Source organism: Phodopus roborovskii, unplaced genomic scaffold, assembly GCF_943737965.1.
Source record: "Phodopus roborovskii unplaced genomic scaffold, PHOROB, whole genome shotgun sequence".
NCBI classification, from domain to species: domain Eukaryota; kingdom Metazoa; phylum Chordata; class Mammalia; order Rodentia; family Cricetidae; genus Phodopus; species Phodopus roborovskii.
The window spans coordinates 9,028,716-9,048,115 of NW_026126645.1; the positions used below are offsets into that span (position 1 = coordinate 9,028,716).

Here is a 19,400-nt window from a genome sequence, read left to right on the forward strand (position 1 = left end):
TGGCAGCAAGCACCTTTACCTGCTGACCTACTGTGCCATATGACCCATCTTACACAAATGTTTTTCCTTTTGAAATACTTGCTTTACTTTTGTTACATGTATGTGTTTGTGTGTGGCACCCTAAGAAGACAGAAGTGTTGGGTTCCTGGGAGCTGGCACCATAGGAGGTCATGAGATGCTGGGAACTGAAATCTGAAAGTATTGCGCTCTTAGTCACTCAGCCCTCTCTCCAGCCACCAACATAAAGTCCTTAACACGGGGTCAGCAACACAACACCGGGAGCCAGTCGCTGGCCCCTGTGGGGGGTTGACACTAGTTCCCATTCAAGGTTGAGTGATATTCCCAGGAAGCCAATAAACTGAAGTTGGTATTGAATTCTGTTCCCAGCACGCAAAGCCTGGCACGGGATTTATACTGTATTCCCTCAAGTCTCTGACTCTTCTGCTTCTGGCTTCCATGGATTACATAAGAGTGGACCCACCTCTGTTGGGGTGACTTGTTTCCTTATCCACAGAGTGGCTAGTCACCATTCTGACAGTGGTTATACTCTTATGTTCTTCGCCATCATGGTCTGAGATTCCTGGGGTGGGCAGTTCCTCAAAGGGAATCTTTGTGTGTGTTGGTACCTGTTAGGAGTGAGCGAGGCAGAAGAGAAAATAAAGCCTCTGGTTTAAAACCTACAGGGCCTGACTTCCTGAAGGAAATGTTTTAAGGTAGCATGCATTAAAAAAATAAAAGAATAAATCCCAGATGGAAATAAATAAACAAGAGTGGAGGCAGGGGTGGGCGGCAGTGGTGGCGCACGCCTTTGATCCCACCATTTGGAAGGCGAAGGCAGGCGGATCTCTGGGAGTTCAAGGCCAGCCTGGTCTACAGAGCTAGTTCCAGGACAGCCAGGGATACATAGAGAAACCGTGTTCTTGAAAAACCAGAGTAGAGATGGGGATAAAACCAGGTTCAGTCCAGAAATGAACTCTGAATGTTTCGCATGCAGACTTCCTGTCCCTTGGCTCCTTAAAACACACTGGCTCAGTCACACTTAATATTTTCTCTCCCTCACACTGGACTAGCACTTTCCTCCCATAGCATCGATTTGAGAGCTATGTGGAGGGGGACAGCTTCTCTTGTACCAGGCCCTTTAAATGAGTTCAATATTCTCAGTATACCGCAGGCAACTTTTTAAGTATATTCAGTGAACAAAGCTGAGGAGATTTCATAATGCGAACTGACTCCTGCAGGAAAGATTCCTCACAGCCATCCCGTGACAGTGGAAGGCTAGGAAGTGGCTCTGGTCTTATGTGTAACTGTATTTAGGGAAGAAGGTGGGCAGTTGTGGAATATTCCTTTACACTGTGTAAAGATGCATCACTGTGATTGGTTTAATAAAGAGCTGAATGGCCAATAGCTAGGCAGGAAGAGGTTAGGCAGGACTTCCAGGCTAAGAGAAAAGAAGAGGAGATGAACCTAAGGGGGAGGGAGGAAGAGAGAGAGAGAGAGAGAGAGAGAGAGAGAGAGAGAGAGAGAGAGAGAGAGAGGCCAAGAGGAAACAGGAGGTGCGAGATGGGAGAGAGGTAAAAAGCCATGAGACAAAATGTAGATTCATAAGAGTGGGTTCATTTAAGTTATAAGAGCTTGTGGGATAATCCTAAGCTCTAGGCCAAGCTTTCATAATTAATAAGTCTCCGTGACATTTCTTTCTTTCTTTTTTTTTTTTTTTGTGAGCTGGTGGCCCAAAGGAAAAAAAAAATCCGTCCACACAGTGAGTGGACATATGTGAATGTGTATTTGCGGTTTTAAGAGACGGGTCTTTTACTGACCTGGGGTGTACTTATTAGGCTAGGCTAGCTGGCCAGCAAACCCCAGAGAGCCTCCTTTCTCTGCCTCCCCAGAGTTAGGGTTACAAGCAGGTACCATCACCTCTGGCTTTTACATGGGTTCTAAAGATCAAACTCAGGTCCTCATGCTTGCAAGGCATGCATGCTACTGACAGAGCTATTTCCCCAGCCCAGTGCTGGCTTTTTAACTTTTTCATTGTTCATCCATGAGGGCAGAGCAAATGATCCGGATGAAGAGATACAGAGTTAGGTTGTGTAGTAACTGGCTTGAGGCTTTCATGATCCCTTTGGGTGAACCCCTCCCCCCCACAGGGACCTACCAAACCTCCCTGAATCCAGTCCTTTTTAGCTTGTTTGTTTGTTTGACAGACTCTCATTATGAACTCTGGCTATCCTGGAACTCACCATGTAGACCAGGCTGGCCCATATTTAGAGATGTGCCACTTCTGCCTCCCAGGTACCTGAATTGCAGACAAGTACCACTACACCTGGCTTCAGCTCAGGTTTGCAAATACTAGGCTGAATTCTTACTACTTTGAGAAGTCTATTGCTGTCAAATTGTGTGTGCCCACCACACCAGCTCCCTTGTCTCTGGATAAGACTTAGACGTACCTTCTGTCCTGAGCCACACCACTACTTTCTTGTACAGCAGCTGGTTTCTTGTACAAGTACACACCGTACCATGGCATTTGACAGCCTGCCTTTGGAGCCACCGCCCCTTCCCCCAGACACTCACCAGAGGCGCCTTGCCAGTAGATTCATTCAGTCCTCCGGTAGCACCTGTGGTTCCTATTCTGTCTTCTAGGCCTGGGGTCACCATGCCGTCTCTTGTACCTGGGGTCACAATATCATCTTCTAGCCGGCCTATGGCCCCTGCAAGAGAAAGGCCAGTCAGGGAGGGATGCAGTGTGCAAACGATGTGGGTGAAGCCAATTGGCCACCTACAGTCACGATTATGTTTTACACTGTGTACAATGTGGTCCTTTCTGACCTGTCACACGCCAGGGCCCACACCACTGTCCTTGTGGTGCCTCTGACACACTCCATGGCCTGGTTGACTCCACTGAGATGCAAAGGAAAATGGAGACACATGGTGAGGCTGCCAGCTAGGCCTGGACAAGAACATGCCTGCCCTTCCCTTTACAGTAAAGAGCCAGCATCTTCCCAACTAAGGCATTCAGATGGGCAGAATATTGTGTAGACCAGAAAAACTCTGTAGAATCACTTGAAAAGTTCCCTAAACATACATGGCTCCATGTTCTATGCAAACCTACGATGTCCAACATAATCAATGTCTGTTCAGTTTTTACAATCAAACTCTCAGGGTTAGGAGTATAGCCTAGCAGTAGAGCGCATGCTTGGTATGCCCAAGGTGCTGATCTCAATTCCCAGCACCAAAACATTAATTAATTAGTCCAAAAAAAATCATAGGGCTGGCAAGATGGCCAAGAAGGTAAAGGTGCATGCTGCTAAGCCTAGTAATCTGAGTTCAAACCTAGGACTCAACTTTTGCAAGTTGTTCTCCAATGGTCACATGTGTGCCATGACACATGCCCCTTCCCCATAAATAAATAAGATGTGATAAAATTTAAAACAACAACAACAATCCTAATCTCCATAACTATTTAATTGAGATTGCTGCTCACTTGGGTAATTCATATCACCAACCCAATGACCTCATAGATTGATTTCAACTTTTTTGAACAGTGTTTTCTCTATACATCCTTGGCTTTTTCCTGAATTCATTGTGCAGACCAGGCTGATCTTGAATTCACAGAGATCCACCTGCCTCTGCCTCTTGAGTGATGGGATTAAATGCATGCATCACCAAATTACATATGGAGTCAGCAGTATACTTAAACATTGATGGGGGATGTCCTGTATATGTTTCTCTTACTGATTGATGAATAAAACACTGTTAGGCCAATAGAGGCAGAAAGATAGGCGGCACTAGGAGATGAAGAGAATTCTGGGAAGGGTGGGTAGAGAGCCCCTTAGAAAGAGACGCCATGTAGAGAGACTGTGAAGACAGGACACACCAGCCATTCACTGGTAAGATAAGGCCATGTAGAAATACATAGATTAGTGGTGAGGGTTAAAAACAAAGAGATAGCCAGTAAGAATCCCTAGCCATTGACCAATAGTTTTATAACTAATATAAGTCTTTGTGTGTTTATTTGGGGCTAGTGGCTGCGGGACCAGATGGAAAAGAAACTCCAGCAACAAAACCGGTTGAAATGCCAACAGGATGCTTAGTATCAAAAGCTAAACTTACTTGACCCCACTGTCCTAGCTTATGTGTATGTGTGTAAGTGTGCAGGCAGATATATGCCATGCTGTATGTGTAGAGGTCAGAGGACAACCTCAGGGTCAGTTCTCTGCTTCTACATTGTTTGAGACACCGTCTCTTGTTTGCTACTGTGTAAGTCAAGGTAGCTGACCTGTGAATTGTGGATTCTCCTGTCTCCGCCTCCCTTCTCTTCTTAGACGCATTAAAGCCACAGATATGCACTACTGTGTCTGGCTTTCTGTGGGTTCTGGGGCTTCAACTCATGCTGGCATGACATGTTATTCGTTTCTGTCATCCCGACACAGTAGAGTCACCCAGGAGAAGGGAATCTCAAGGTAGGAACTGCCTCTGCCAGGCTGGCCTGTGTGCATGTCTGTAGGGCAGGCATTTCCTAGGTTAAAGCTTGATGTGGAGTAGTCCAGCACAGTATGGGTGGTGCCCCTGGGCAGACAGTCCTGAGTTGTATAAGAAGGCAGACTAAGGCCTACATAGTGACTTCCTGGCCAGGTAGGGGCTACACAGCAAGACCCTGTCTTTTTTATTTTTCAAGACGAGGCTTCTCTGGATAGTACTGATTATCCTGGAACGCAGAGATATGCCTGCTGCTGCCTCCCAAGTGCTGGTGGGATTAAAGATGTGTACCACCACCACCCAGAAACCCTGTTCTAGAAGAAGAGGAGGATGGGAGAGGGGGAGGGGAGAGAAGAAAGTGAGCCTTGGAGAGCAAGCCAGCAAGCAGTGACAGTGCTCCTCTGTCTCTGCTTCAAGTTCAGCCTCTAGGCTTCCGCCTTGAAGCATGCCTTGATGATGCTTGAAATCTGTAAGCCAAATAAACCCTTTCCTCTCCAGGCTGTACTTTGGTCAATGTTTCATTACAGCAGCGGAGAGGCAAACTGAGACACAGCAAGTGTTTTACCAAACTAAGTCATCTCCCCTGACATGTCTGAACTCACACTTGGATGAATGACTGGGGATTAGTGGATGGGATGAAGCAGCAGCAGGTTGGAATCCATTGTGGTGGGGTGCCACAGCTTTCACCTATCTCCCCAGGTCCCATGGGCTAGAAATTGAATCCCCACATTCATAGGTCAATGGTGTTTGAAGTTAGGGCTTGGGGGAGGGGGGGTGTGCATGGCTAATGAGGATTGAATGAGGTCATCCATCAACTTGGGTCTGCAAGAGGCGACTGGTGGGTAAGAGGAAGGTAGATCTAAGCTGGCACATGCGCTCTTACTGTAACGTCTTCTGCAAAGCTAAGTCCTTGAGAAGGTGCTAGCAGACACGGGTACCATGCTCTTGAACTTCCCAGCCTCCAGAGCCATGGGGAGAAGAAACGTTTATTCTTTATAAATCACTTGGTTTGGGGTATTTTGTTACAGCAATGGGAAATAGACGGACTCAAATGGTGTACAAGATGACAGTGCCCTCCTCTAATTGCCTCTGGACTAACTACACCAGGGCATCTGCTCTCAATTCACGTAATCCCTTTCACGAGTTACAAATGTGACTCATTGGCTACTGGCATCCTCCCTAGATGGAGCCGCTCTGGAAATGCCATGACTAAACGCAGTTGCAGTTGCGAAAGAAAAGCACGCATCACAAGAACTTGGAAAGGGCTTGGTGTAATTAAAGAGCAGATGGTTGCCCATGTCTGGGATGTTGCCGTGATGAGCAGTCCTTCCTTCCATACTTTATTTCCCCTCTGCTGAGAGAGCCCAGCCAGAAGCACAGCGAATAGCTATTGGGTCATAACTCCACAGCTGATGCCAACAGGGTGGGAGGCCTCTGGAGCAATGCTGCTCTGTTCCAGAGCCTTCTCTTTGCAGCTGGCCCCATTCCAGTTGTGGACGGATAGCTTCGGATGAGCTGCCTGGCATATGAATCCTTGAATAAAGAAACTCAAAAAAAAAAAAATCCAAAAGGCCGAAACCAAACCAACAAAAAAATTATGTCTTGCGAGAAACCACCCTGTTGATTTCCAAAGTGGCTGTACAATTTTGTATTCTGACCAACAATGGAGTCTGCATGGGACTGACCTAGTCCCTCTACATATATGTGACAGTTGTGTAGCTTGGTCTACTTGTGAGATTCCTAAAAGTGGGAGCCGAGGCTGCCCAGGCTGCCCCTAACACTTTGGCTGGGTTAGCTTTGGCCTGCCTTAAAACAGGGGAGGGGCTTAGTCTTGCTGCAACTTGATGTGCCCTGCTTTGTTGATACCCATGGGAGGTCTGCCCATTTCTAATAGAAGTTGGGGAGATAGGGGAAGGAATAGGAGGAGAGGAGGGAGAAGAAACTGTGATTGGGGTGTAAAATAAATAAGTAAATTTAATTAAAGAAAAACTCATGAATTTGATTTTTAAAAATGCTCAGGAAAAAGCCTTAAAACCTTAAAAACTCAGTGCATACAAATGGCAGGCCTCCTCTTGTGGTCATTTGCTGCTGTGGGCTGAGGGCAGGGTTTATGCCTGTGGAGTAGACAGATGTTTAGTGTCCTTTTCCAAGATAAGCAATCTTTACCTAAAAGCTAAGCATCCCGTGAGACAGACATTTTCTTCGGTGGCGTGGCCACTGGTAAAGTACTCACTGTCCCATAAGTAATACTCACTGGGTCTCTCTCTCTCACACACACACACACACACACACACACACAGAGAGAGAGAGAGAGAGAGAGAGAGAGAGAGAGAGAGAGAGAGAGAGGATACAAAGTTAGAAAGGGAGTAGTTTGTTAGTCTGGGAGAGAATGGAGACTATAGAAGGACTATGAGAGGGAGCAGCAAGAGGTGAATATGACCAAATATGACATGTACCAAAATGTGATAATGAAACCCTATCATTTACAGTTAATACAAGCTAACAGAATGCTAACACAATACTAGTAAAAAACTAAAACAACAACAACAACAAAAATCCTTTATCCCCTTGGATTGAATTCAGTTTTTTAAAAACCATCAATTGTTAAGTTTCCAGGAACCATTCAGAAAATTCATTTTCCATATATGATGTCTCTCAACTTGAAACAAGCCTTGCTTTAAAAGCAAAAGTACTGAACGACGCTGGCTTCAGTCCCTTCATAGAAAGCTCAGTTCACTGAAAGAGTAACTCGATAAAAATTCCTCCTTGTTCTTTCTTCTCCTTGGCCCACACAGCCCAGTTCTAAAGTCTCCCTGAATAGACAAAGGGTGTTTTATGAATGACCGTCAAGATTACGATGCGTGTCTTTTGTCTCTCTGGCCCAGCATTCTTTTTGGTTCCATGGGAAAGTTATCTTTACAAGATTCTCAATTATTTTGGCAGAAGGCTTTCCCTGGTGGAGTGTCTACTAAGCCAGCTGCCGAGTGAGTTTCCAGCCAGCAGTTGACATCTCCTTTTCTCTTTTCTTGTGACCTTCAAGCCAGGGATTGATGTCTTCCCACTCAAGTGTCCTCCTAGGATACACACACCAGCACATACACATGTTCAGGGTTGCATGTCCACACTTGCATACAAATGTTTACGTAAATGGAGAGTAAAGAATCTACAGTCACAACCAATTCTTACAGCCTGCCTTGCCAGGAAAGCTCTGGAAACACCTGTATCCCTTCCTAGACCCCAGAGGGCACTTTCCTGATGCACTCAGCTCTGGCCAGCATGGGAGTGAGAACTAACAGTCCCTCCCTCCGCATTTTGATTGCTATTCTTTAAAAAGCTAAGTCGGGGGCTGGAGAGGTGGCTTAAGATCCCCGGCTGCTCTTCCAGAGGACATGGGTTCAATTCCCAACACCCACATGGCAGCTCATACTATCTGTAACCAGTTCTAGGGAATTTGATGCCTTTTTCTGGCCTCTATGGACATAGCATGCACTTAATCACAAACAGACATGCAGACAAACATCCACACAAGTTAAATAAACAAGTCTCAAGAATTTTTTTTTTTTAAAGCTAGACCAAAATCTGAACTTTTTAGGAGGAGATAACTGTACCAATGAATTTTACATTGAGGTTCTTAAGTTTAGAAGCCAAGAGCTTAACTGTGCACCAGACTATTGTGCACAGTTATAGATTATCGTGAGTGGCTACGTGGGTTCTGGGAGCCAAACCCAGGTTCTCTGCAAGAGCAGCATGTGCTTAACCACCAAGCCACCTCACCTGACCCTACGAATGATTTTATCTTTATGTGTAATTCTAATAACACTAAGTCAAATTGCAAGTTTATGGGCTGCCAAGATGAGTCAGTTGGTAAAGGTGCTTGCTGCCAAGCCTGGCAACTTGAGTTCCACCCCTGGGACCCACATAGTAGAAGGGGAGAACCCACTCTTTCAAGCTGACCTCTGGCCCCTCCACATGCATGAGATGGCATATGTGCCCTCCTAACAAACAAACAAATAAATAAATGCAAAAAGATTTTTAATAAATTTTTTAAGGGGTTGGAGAGACAGAGTTTGCTGCTCTTACAGAGGGTCTAGGCTCAGTACCCAGCACCCATACTAGGCAGCTCATAACCACCTGTAACTTCAAATTACTGGGGGCCCCACATCCTCTTCTGGCCTGAGGGCATCTGCATACACATGACATTCACCCACACTACGAAAAATAATAAAAATAAATAAGCCTTAAAAGAAATTATTCAAATAAGGACATATTTGTGGATAGAGTTTCTTTTCATCTCTTTGTTTGCTTGGAGATGAGATCTCTATATGTAGCTCAGGCTGGCCTTAAACTCCTAGAAATCCTCCTGCCTCGGCCTTCAACGTGCTGGATTTACAGGTTATCATCGTACCTGGCTCTGATATTGGTTTTAAAAGGTATAGAATTTGATAGCTTGTTATACTGGAGATTATAATAGGTACAATGTTGCGTTCACAAATCTCTAATAAAAATATTTTGAATGTTGTGTTCAGTGTGGTGATATTTTGTTTATGATCTCACAAATAAAGCTTTCCTGAAGATCAGAGTACAAAGCTAGCCACACTAGTCAAACATAGAGGCCAGCCAGTGGTGGCACACACCTTTAATTCCAGCACTTTGGAGACAGTGGCAAATGGATCTCTGTGAGTTCAAGGCCACCCTGGGTTACAGATTGAATCTCGTCTAAAAGAGGAACAACTCAAACAAAGGGATCCCACCCCTTTAATCCCAGCACTAGGGAGGTGGAGATCAGAGTGATATGACCAGGCAGAGAGGGGATTATACATCCAGAGGAGACGAGAGAGAGATGCAGTCTGAGGATCTGTGAAGACGGATGCAGTCTAGCCAGTTAGCCTGAGGATTCCTAGAGACAGGATCATCCCTTTGGTCTGAGGACTCGACAGAGGTAAGAACTACTGTCTGGCTGTTTTGCTTCTTTGATTAGTTCCCCTCCTCCCCAATATCTAACTCTGGGTTTTTATTAGTAGTACTGATTAGAATTCATGATACAGTTCAGTCTTTTGATTTGATTTATATTTCTTTAATTTGTGGTAATGAATGGTCCCGTCTGGCTGCTGGCAATCAAGAATGTCTTCTTTAGCGACATTTTCTTTAGGGTTCTGGGGAGATGGCTCACTTAGTTGGTAAAGTGCTTGCTCTGAAAGCCTAGAGGGGGTTGGGGGGGTTGAGCACTGATCCCTGGAAACTATATAAAAGCTGAAAATGGAGGTTGGGCAGGTAGCTCAGTGGTTAAATACACTTGCTGCTCTTGGAGAGAATCCAGGTTCAGTTCTCAGCACCTACATAGCCGTTCACAACTGCCGGTAATCCCAGTTCTGGGGGGGGGTCTGATGCCCTCTTCTGGCCTCCATGGGTATTGCACTCACATGCACATGTACTTTATGTAACAACATAAAGACACACATACACATGAAATAAATACATCTTTTAAAAAAAAGCTGAGTATGGTGATACACATTTGTAACCCCAGTACTGGTGGAAGGAAGAGACAGGAGGATCCCTGAAGCTTACAGAACAGCTAGTCTAGCAGAATGTTCCAGGAAGAGACCCTGAGGAAGATATGCAATATCAACCTAATACATGCACAAGTATACAGGTACACACACACTCACACACACACATACACACACATACACACACACTCACACACACACATACACACACACATACACACACACACATACACAGACATACATCACACACATACACACACACACATACATACACACACACTCACACACATACACACACATACACACACACTCACACACACACATACACACACACATACACACACACATACACAGACATACATCACACACATACACACACACACATACATACACACACACTCACTCACACACACATACACACACATACACACACACATACACACACACACACATACACACACACAGACATACACACACACACACACACACACACGATATACTCTTTACATTAGATGCTACAGCCTGTTTTTCTATAGACGGAATTTGCATCTCTTTTGCAAAAGACAAGACAAGCCAGTAATCAAACATTGTATTTTCTCTCTCTAACACCATACTCACAAAGACTTCCTCTGGTTATGCAAATATCCACTTCTACCTCCCCAAGTCTCTGTTTACACACCTAATAGTTTGACTGTCTGTGTTTACTTGATGTGGTCCATAAAACAGGAATATGTAGGCATGCCTTACATAACAAGATTCAGTACACAACAACCTTTGTTCATAAAATTATAATGGAGTTCAAATGTGGCACCATAGCTGTCATGTGCCACAGCACCACACATTCCTCCGTGTCTGTGGGAGGTGAATTAGAGGGAGGATGTTATTTATTCTAAAGGCCTGCATGCCTTAGAAAGACAGTCCTTCGCTTCTCTGTTCAAGTGAAATCAGCAGTCACCATGAAGACAGGAGCCCATGGGGCTGGGTGTGTAGCTCATCTGTAGAGCGAATGCTTGTCCGGCATGTCTGGGTTCACACACTGACATCACATGAAATAAACCAACAATGTTTGCTTGTGTGCATGCATACAACAAAACGAAAAAGAAACTTATTTATTCTGTTGGGTGTGATGGTTGATGCCTGTAACCTCACAAGTGTTTAGGGGGCTGAGGCAGGAATCTTGTGAGTTCAAGATCACCTCCAGCCACACATGAAATCCTGTCTCAAAGTAAACAACAAAACCAGCTGTGTAAGTGGCCTTTTCTGTGGTACCTCCTGGACTGACAGATGTGTCAAGACGAAGCTAAACTCTCCATCCCAGGCATGGCTATCAAGGCTCACTGAAGTGGATGATGAATACAGACTTTGAACTTTCTATGATAACTAAGTGCCTGGCCACAGAAGTAGCTGCTGATGCTTTGGGTGAAGAGTTGAGGGTTATGTAATCCGATTCTGTGGGAATGACAAGCCAGGTTTTCCCACAAAGCAAGGTGTCTTAGCCCACAGCTGAGTGTGTCTGTTAGAGGATGCACGGAGAATGCCAATCTGAGTGTTCTAGCCAGGCATTGGTGGCACACACCTTTAATCCCAGCACTTGGGAGGCAAAGGAAGGTGGATCTCTGTGAGTTCAAAGCCAGCCTGGTCTGCAGAATGAGTGCCAGGATAGGCTCCAAAGCTTTACAGAGAAACCCTGTCTGGAAAAAACCAAACCAAAACAAAAACAACAATAACAAAATCTGAGTGTTCTTTACTTGGTTATTGTTTTAAAAAAAAAAAAATAAAAGGATATTCCTGGACTGACTGTGTCTAGGTGACTAAGGCCCCCAAAAGCTAGCAGAACTCTAAAGCTTTTCAACCTCTCTAAGAAACATGATGCCAATATGCAGTCAGAAAACGCTTAACAATGAAGGCAAGAAGCTTAGATCCAAAACATCCAGGATCTCGTACTTCACGTGTGCTGCAACAAAAACGCTAATGTATTGGTCTGAAGAAAAAATGAGCCAGGAGAGAACGGGGCTGACCACGGCAGGGGGCAGGAGCTGTCATCACTCCATAATGTACAGAAACATTCACTTGGCCAGGAGCTGGAGCTGAGAACTCAGCTGACTCAGCTCTGCTGCTAACATCTCTCAGGAGTGTCCACACAAAGCCAGCTGCCTTAAGGAGCCATACTGGGTTATTTTTGAGGGTTTCCTCGGATTTGATCCAAACACAGAAAGTTAAGTTCAGGTGAAACAACTCCAATTCTATTCCCAGCGCCACATGATTACATCTTTCTTTTTATCCCTTTGAAAGTAACCATTCTTTTTATTACGATTATTTATGTGTATGTTTCTTGTGTGTGTGTGGGGGGGGGGTATGTGCGCCACCATGTGCATGTAGAAGTCAGAGGATAACTTGTGGGTCTTGGAGGTCCAACTCTGATTGTCAGGTCTATTAGTGGCAGGCACCTTCAACCCTCCCCCACTCACCCACTAGGCTCAAGACAGGGTTTCTCTATGTAGCCCTGGCTGACCTGGAACTTGCTCTGTAGACCAGACTCCCACACCTGCCTCCCACTCCTGACTGTGGGGATTAAAGAGGTGCATCACCACTGCTGGCTGCATCTCCACCCCTAAAGCCCATCTCACTTGTCTACTGGGCTCCTGTTGGTCATCCTGTAACTCTAGAATCTGACTGCTAGAGGGGCAGTTTCCAAAGCATTGTATCTTGAAATGTAAAGATGGTTTTACAGATGAAGAGTCAGGAGCTGGGTCACTCCCGGGGTCTTCAAAGACAACCTGTGGTTGTTGGCCAACAGAGCCGGGCTGCCTTTCACGTTAAAGGCTGCACCACACCTCAATGCACAATATTGGTGATTAAACGGCTTTGAGATGATTCTTGTGGTTATTGAGAGAAATAGACTGCTTTAAAAAAAAAATCCTAGCAAGTTTTGGTCTTGCATTTTAGCAGAAACAGTAGGCTAACAACAACAACAAGAAAGTTATATGCTCCCAGTTGCATTCAGAATAGAGACATGATTTTGAAAAGATTTTTTAAAGATTCTGAAGAAAAGATTTGAAAAATAGGCCTGGTGGGGTAGATAGGGCACATTTATAATTCCAGGCACTCCAGAGGCTGAGGCAAGAACTTCAAGGCTCTGTTTCTAAACAAAAACAATGCATACATAAGATGAAGTCTAGTAAATACAAGTTTATTTAAAAATGTTTATTCAGGGCTGGAGAGATGGCTCAGTGGTTAAGAGCACTGACTGCTCTTCCAGAGGACCCAGGTTCACTTCCCAGCACCAACATACATGGCAGCTCACACCCGTTTGTCAAGACATGACACCCTCACACAGACATGCAGGCAAAATACCAATGCACATAAAATAAAAATAAGTAAATTATTAAAAAACAATAATTCTTATTCAAACATTTCAAAAGTTCTATTCATCTGGGGCAACTTGAATCCTAAAGTAGTGTCTTTGAAAAATGTTTATCAGTGGCCTTGGTAGCACCTGCCTGTGATCTCAACATTCAGGGCAAAAGCAGGAGGACCCTGAATTTGAGCCTAGTCTGGGCTACACAGGAAGAGCCTGTCTTAAACAAGACAAATCAGACCAAAACAACCTCCCCTGCAAAAACCTCAAAACAATAAAACTAAAGGTTTGTTTTCAACTGGAAATCATTATGTTTAGTGAAATAAATCAGCCTTAGAAAGACACACAGCATGTTTGCTCTCATGGGCTAAATCTAAGTGTAAAATTCTATGTGTGTGTGTGTATTTATGTGCATGTGCTTATGTGTGTGTTTGTGTCTGTGTGTGTGTGTGTGTGTGCATATGTGCGTGTTTGTATTTGTATGTCCGTGTGCGGGCCACAAAACTCGAAAGAGAATCGTAAGGGGAAGAGGAGATCTTAGAGGTAGAAAATAAAGGCAGCCGAGAAACACATGTCATAACAAGGGAGCAAAAGAGGAACTAAGTGGAGCAGGAAAGGGAACCAGCTGGAGAGGGTGGGCACAGTAGAGAGGAGCGTGAAAGCAAAGCAAAATGTTTACAGACACCATGGTGACACCCATTGATTCCTATGCTAACCTGCAGTTTTTAATTAGGAAACACAAGTCCCCTGGGCTAGTCTCAATGGACAAACTTTGTAGCCAAGACTTATGACCTGAGTTTAATCCCTAAGACCCATGCAGTTGTCCTATGACCTCCATATACACATACACAATGCGGTATGCATGTGCCCCTCCCCCAGTAAATAAACAAATGCTTAAAGAAATAAGTCTAAACTGGGCAGTGGTGGTGCACGCCTTTGATCCCACCACTCAGGAGGCAGAGACAGGCAGATCTCTGAGTTCCAGGACAGCCAGGGCTACATAGAGAAACCCTATTGGGGGGGGGGGAATAAACAAACAAATAAATAATTTGGTCCTGCTTCAACGTGATATGACATACTTTGTTGACTCTCATGGAAGGCCTGTCCCTTTTTGAATGGAGGATGAGTGGATGGGAGCGATAGACAGGAGGTGGGGGGGGGGGGAGAGATGGTAAATTGTGGTTGGTATGTAAAACAAATGAAAATATTTCAATAAAAAATTGAATAAAGGAGAAAAAAATTAAAAAGTAAGTCCAGGTCTTGAGAGATGTCTGTCAGTAAAGTGTTTGCCACACTGGACCCATGTGAAAAGCCAGTGTGGCTGTGAGCCTATCATTCCAGCACTGAACTAGCCAATCATCGAGCTTCACTGAGAGACCCTATCTCAAAAAAATAAGGTAGAGGGGCTGGAGAGGTGGCTCCATGGTTAAGCAAGCACACTGCTCTTCAGAGTTCGATTCTCAGCATCCAGGTTGAATAACTCACAATGGCCCGAAACTCCAGCTCCAGGGGTTCTAACTCTGGACTCCTTCAGTCAAGTGCAATATAAATTTTAAAAAGTGGAGAATGATCCAGAAAGGCAAATGCCATGCATGTTTGGCCTCCATGTGTGTGTACAGCACACACATGTACATGAACACTTACATGCATCTCACACACAGAATCCATCCCGAATAACAACCTCTCTCTTCTGTTCCTTTATCCCAACAGAGGCTTTTGCATCTTATTTCCCTATCGTGTCTTAAAAACGTGCCAAGTCTCAGCATAAAAATACCTCACACTGTAGATAGTATCAACCTTGCTGACATCTGGCTGGGGTGAGTCCCCAGGAGCTCCTGCCTCTTCCCTCAGCTACCCTGAAATGGGTTTTTCTGCAGCCAGGAGGAGAGTCTGGAACTCTCCTCTGCTTACCATGGCTTTGATGCTGTTCTCGGTGCCCAGCGTGTTAGCCCTGTTCCTGGCTTTCTGATGAAGTCATTCTTTGGATACAGTGGAAGACATTTATAGAGCTCCTCTGATATGAAAAGCCATTCCCCAAGCCATGATCCTAAACACAACACCAAGTAGTTGCTGAATGTAGCCAGAATCAGCCCTGGTGTGGCCAAGGATTTTTTTTTTTTTTTAATTCTCTTCACTCTTTCCACACACACACCTTGGCAGACTTTACCTGATCAAGAGATTGGCAATGGAAAACTTCCTCCTCCTCTCTCCTTTGAGTGTCATGTTCATGTGTGTGTGGGGGGGGGGTTGCGGGTATCTGTGTGTGTACATGCGTGTGTGTGTGTGCATGTGTGTGCACACGCATGTGTACGTGTGCATGTAGATCAGAGATCAACCTCAGGGTTGTTTTTTGAGACAGGGTCTCTCACTGGTTGGGAACTTGCCAATCCCACTAAGCCAGGCAGCCAGGAAGCCATGGAAGCCTGCCTGCTTCTTCCAGCGCTGGGATTCTAAACACCCATCACCATGCCTGGCAGTTTTTAATTTTTCTACAAATTCTGGGGCTCCCACTCAGGTTCTCATCCTTTCACACCAAATGCACTACCAACTGAGCTATATATCTCCAGCCCTCTCTTTGCCTTTTTGAGACAAGGCCTCACTGTGTAGCACAGGCTAGTCTTGAATTCATGATCCGTCTGCCACAGGCTTTTGAGACTCAGATCCAAGGGATGTGCTGTGTGCAAGCATACCTGGGTAAGCAACCCTATTATTCTAGACAACTCTTGGAAGGTCCTGTCACCCTGGGCACCCACAGACGTGCCTTCCCTTCTTTCCCTCTGGGAGACCATGGTGCCACCTAACAGAGGTTCCAGCCTCTGGAGCCTTGGTAGGTTCTTGGCAGGTGTTTGCTGGGTAACTGATGGTTAAAGTATACGTACAGTCAAGAAACTGGTTCCTTGTGAATTACACCCTGGCTTTGTTACCCTCCCAGTGCGCAGGGCCTTCACTGCAGAGCTGGTGAGCACCCTTCCCTGGCTGGAGGACAGGCGGCAGGGACAAAGGCAGAACAATTCACCTGTGATGGTGAACTCTGCTGCCCTGCCTGTCACTCACTGGGTCATTCACTATTCCCTCCCTACGTGTTTCTAGAACCTTCTTTTGAGCAACCTGCCATCCTCCTGAGTTTGCTGCCCAGTCATCCTCACAGCCTGAGAACATAGAATGACTAGGTGAGTGGTGGTTACACTTTTTGGGGCTCCAGGAAGTGAATCAGCGCATCCCTAAATGCCTCAACAACGAAACACAAGACAGCTGAGCCCCGCTTTCAACTTGATTACTCAACCCGGGGAGACCATTTCACTCTTGACTAAGAGTAGACGGTTTTCCTGTAAAAGGGGAAATGAATTCTTAGTTTTGTGGACAGGAACCATAGCTCCTAAGAATTTTTCTGGAACGCAGCTAGGGCTGGATACTTGCATGAAAGGCCACCTCCTAGGGAAGATTGCTGAGTGGTGACCTCATTGGAAGTTTTAAGGGTGCTGCCCTGAGTATCACATGACAGTGGGGTGGGAGCACTTGCCATCTGCTGGGAATGCAGAGGGGATTCTGAGCTCTGATTATGCAGGGCCCTCAGCTGAGTGGCCGGGATTTCAAAGAAGTGCAAGTATAGCTCCTTCAGATGGGACCTGCTGTGTAGACACCCCAGCTGTGAGCACAGGGAAGCTGCTCTTGGCCTTAATCCTCAGCCTGGCTTGGAAGCTGCATGTTGGGAGATCTTTATTTTGCATTAGGATAATCTTGTTTTTGTTTCCATACGGGGAATCAAACCCAGGGCCTTGTATGTGCTAGGCAACCATCTATGACTGAACTTCAACTCAGCCCTTGGTAGATTAGATTTTTTTTTTTTTTTTTTTTTTTTAAGGCTGCTTTGGTTAGTAGGGCATCTTCTAAATTTCCCTTGCTGTCTTTCTCCCTTTGCCTTGGCACGTGGAAAGTTCCTGCATCCAGCCCCATCTCCAGGCACACTGCTCAGACACTCTTGGAACATTGGCCTCCGCGTGCCCCCAAGATGCATCCTGATAGATATCTTCCATCATCTCACAGAAGAGCAGACACCTGCCATTCTCACAACTCCTCCATTCCTCGCCTCTCACCTCCCCTGCCTGATTTCCACAGATACTGTGATAGGTTCATTGTCAGCTGACATCTGTGGCTACGTCCCCAAAGGTATTTACAGAGAGGTGTGACCCAGGAGGGAACACATACTCTAAATGAGAGCGGCAGCACCCTGTGGGCTGGGGGTCCAGACTGAGTAAGGGCCAAGGAGGTAGCCATCTAAGCATCCACATTCATCTCTCCCTCCCTCTGTTTCCTGACCATCAATGTGACCAGCTACCTCACATCCCTGTCCCCACATCTTCCATCCCATGATGGATCCCACTCCCTCAGACTCCGAGCCAAAATAAATTCTCCCCCCCCCCCCCCCCCCCCGGTTGCTTTCAATCAAGTCTGGTCATAGTGATGAAAAACTAATCACCACATCTGCCTTCTTTTAAAATAGACTTATTTTTATTTTGTGTGCATGAGTGTTGCCTACATGTACATATATGTACTATACACATGTGCCCGGTGCTGTCGGAGATCAGACACCAGATCCTCCAGAACTAGAGGTACAGGTGGTTGTGGCCTCCGTGTGGTATCTGAGAAGTATGCATCCGGTCCTCTGGAAAAGCAGGAAGTGCACTTAAGTACTGAGCAATCTCTCACACTCCACTTTCCTCATCGCCTTTCCCAAAAGGTTTGGATAATACCACTTCCATACTCGTCCTTCATCCCGACAGATGGTGACTAAAGTCTGAACAGATAGATGCTTCTACATGGGACCTCCCATGTCCAGCAAGTGGCCTACTGTTTGCTGAGCTACACCCCAGCCCCAGTGTTCTTTTAAGGATTCCCTTCTCTAAGGGACCAGAATGGGCCGCAGGCACTTAAGATAGAGATGAAACCTGGACTCAGAACTGACAAGCTGGGAGACTGCATGGGACTGACCTGACCCTCTGCTTATAGGTTACAGTCCTGTAGCTTGGTCCTCTTGCGTGACTCCTAACAGTGAGAGCAGGGGCTGTCTCTGACTCTTTTGCCAGCTTTGGGGATCTTTATCATTCATACTGGGTTGCCTTGCCCAGCCATGATATGCCATGTTTGGTTGCTATCCATGGGAGACCTGCCCTCCCCCGAATAGAAACAGAAGAGGAGTGGATGCTGGAGGGAAAGAGAGAGGATGGGGAGAGGAACTGGGAGGAGAGGAAGGAGGGAAACAATAATTGGGTTGTAAAATAACTAAAATACATATTTAAATAAATAAAGTATAATGACGAGAAGAAACAAAGCAATCCTGATGAAGGACAAAGCAAAATAACTCATGTATTCTGATTTCAAAGAACAAATCAGAAGAACTCAAGTACTCTGATTTTAAAACATGGAGCAAATCTGCAGAAACCACGGCTGATTATAAATGGACATGGTGTCCCTGCGGACCCAGCAGAGCATCTCATCAAACCCAGGAATTCAAGGCCAGTGTATGCAGCACAGGGAGCCCTATCTCAGAAAAATAATAAACTATAAACAGGCTTAGGGCAGAACTCAGTAGCAGAGCGCTTGCACAGCCTAAAGAGGCCCAGCGTTTACTCCAGCAATGGGGAGATGTTTTTACAAATGACTGCAGATTTTGCATAAGGGTAAGCATGTAGGCCAACAGAATAGAATGGCAAGTCAGAAATAAACCTTTAAAAGTCACGGGCAGCTGATTTGGGGTAAAAGCACCAAGATCCCTCAGTGGGGAAGAGTTATCTTTTCATCCCAGAGGGTGCTGGGACAACTGAATAGCCACGTGGGAGAGAACGGAGTTGGGTCACCACACATGGCTCACAAAAAATTCCATTGCAAAGACATCAACGCCCAGCTGCCAGAATTAAACCATACAATGTTAAGAGTCAACCTTTGCAGCCTCCAACATTGATACCAACAGCAAGAGCAGAAAAGATGAGACAAGCCAGACTTCATGTTCTTAAAGACAAACACTGTAAATAATAATAATAACAACAAATAACACAATTAAT

General features: G+C 45.4%; 1 protein-coding gene across 1 annotated transcript in view; it reads right to left on the bottom strand.

The window, feature by feature from the left end:
- Positions 1-19,400, bottom strand: part of Pdpn (podoplanin) — a 35,072-nt gene that overhangs the window by 5,994 nt on the left and 9,678 nt on the right. The window contains exons 2-3 of the mRNA XM_051173615.1: positions 2,572-2,708; positions 482-626 (exon numbers count right to left, since the gene is read on the bottom strand). Coding sequence (XP_051029572.1) covers positions 482-626; positions 2,572-2,708 — 282 coding nt within the window. The remainder of the gene's footprint in view (positions 1-481; positions 627-2,571; positions 2,709-19,400) is intronic.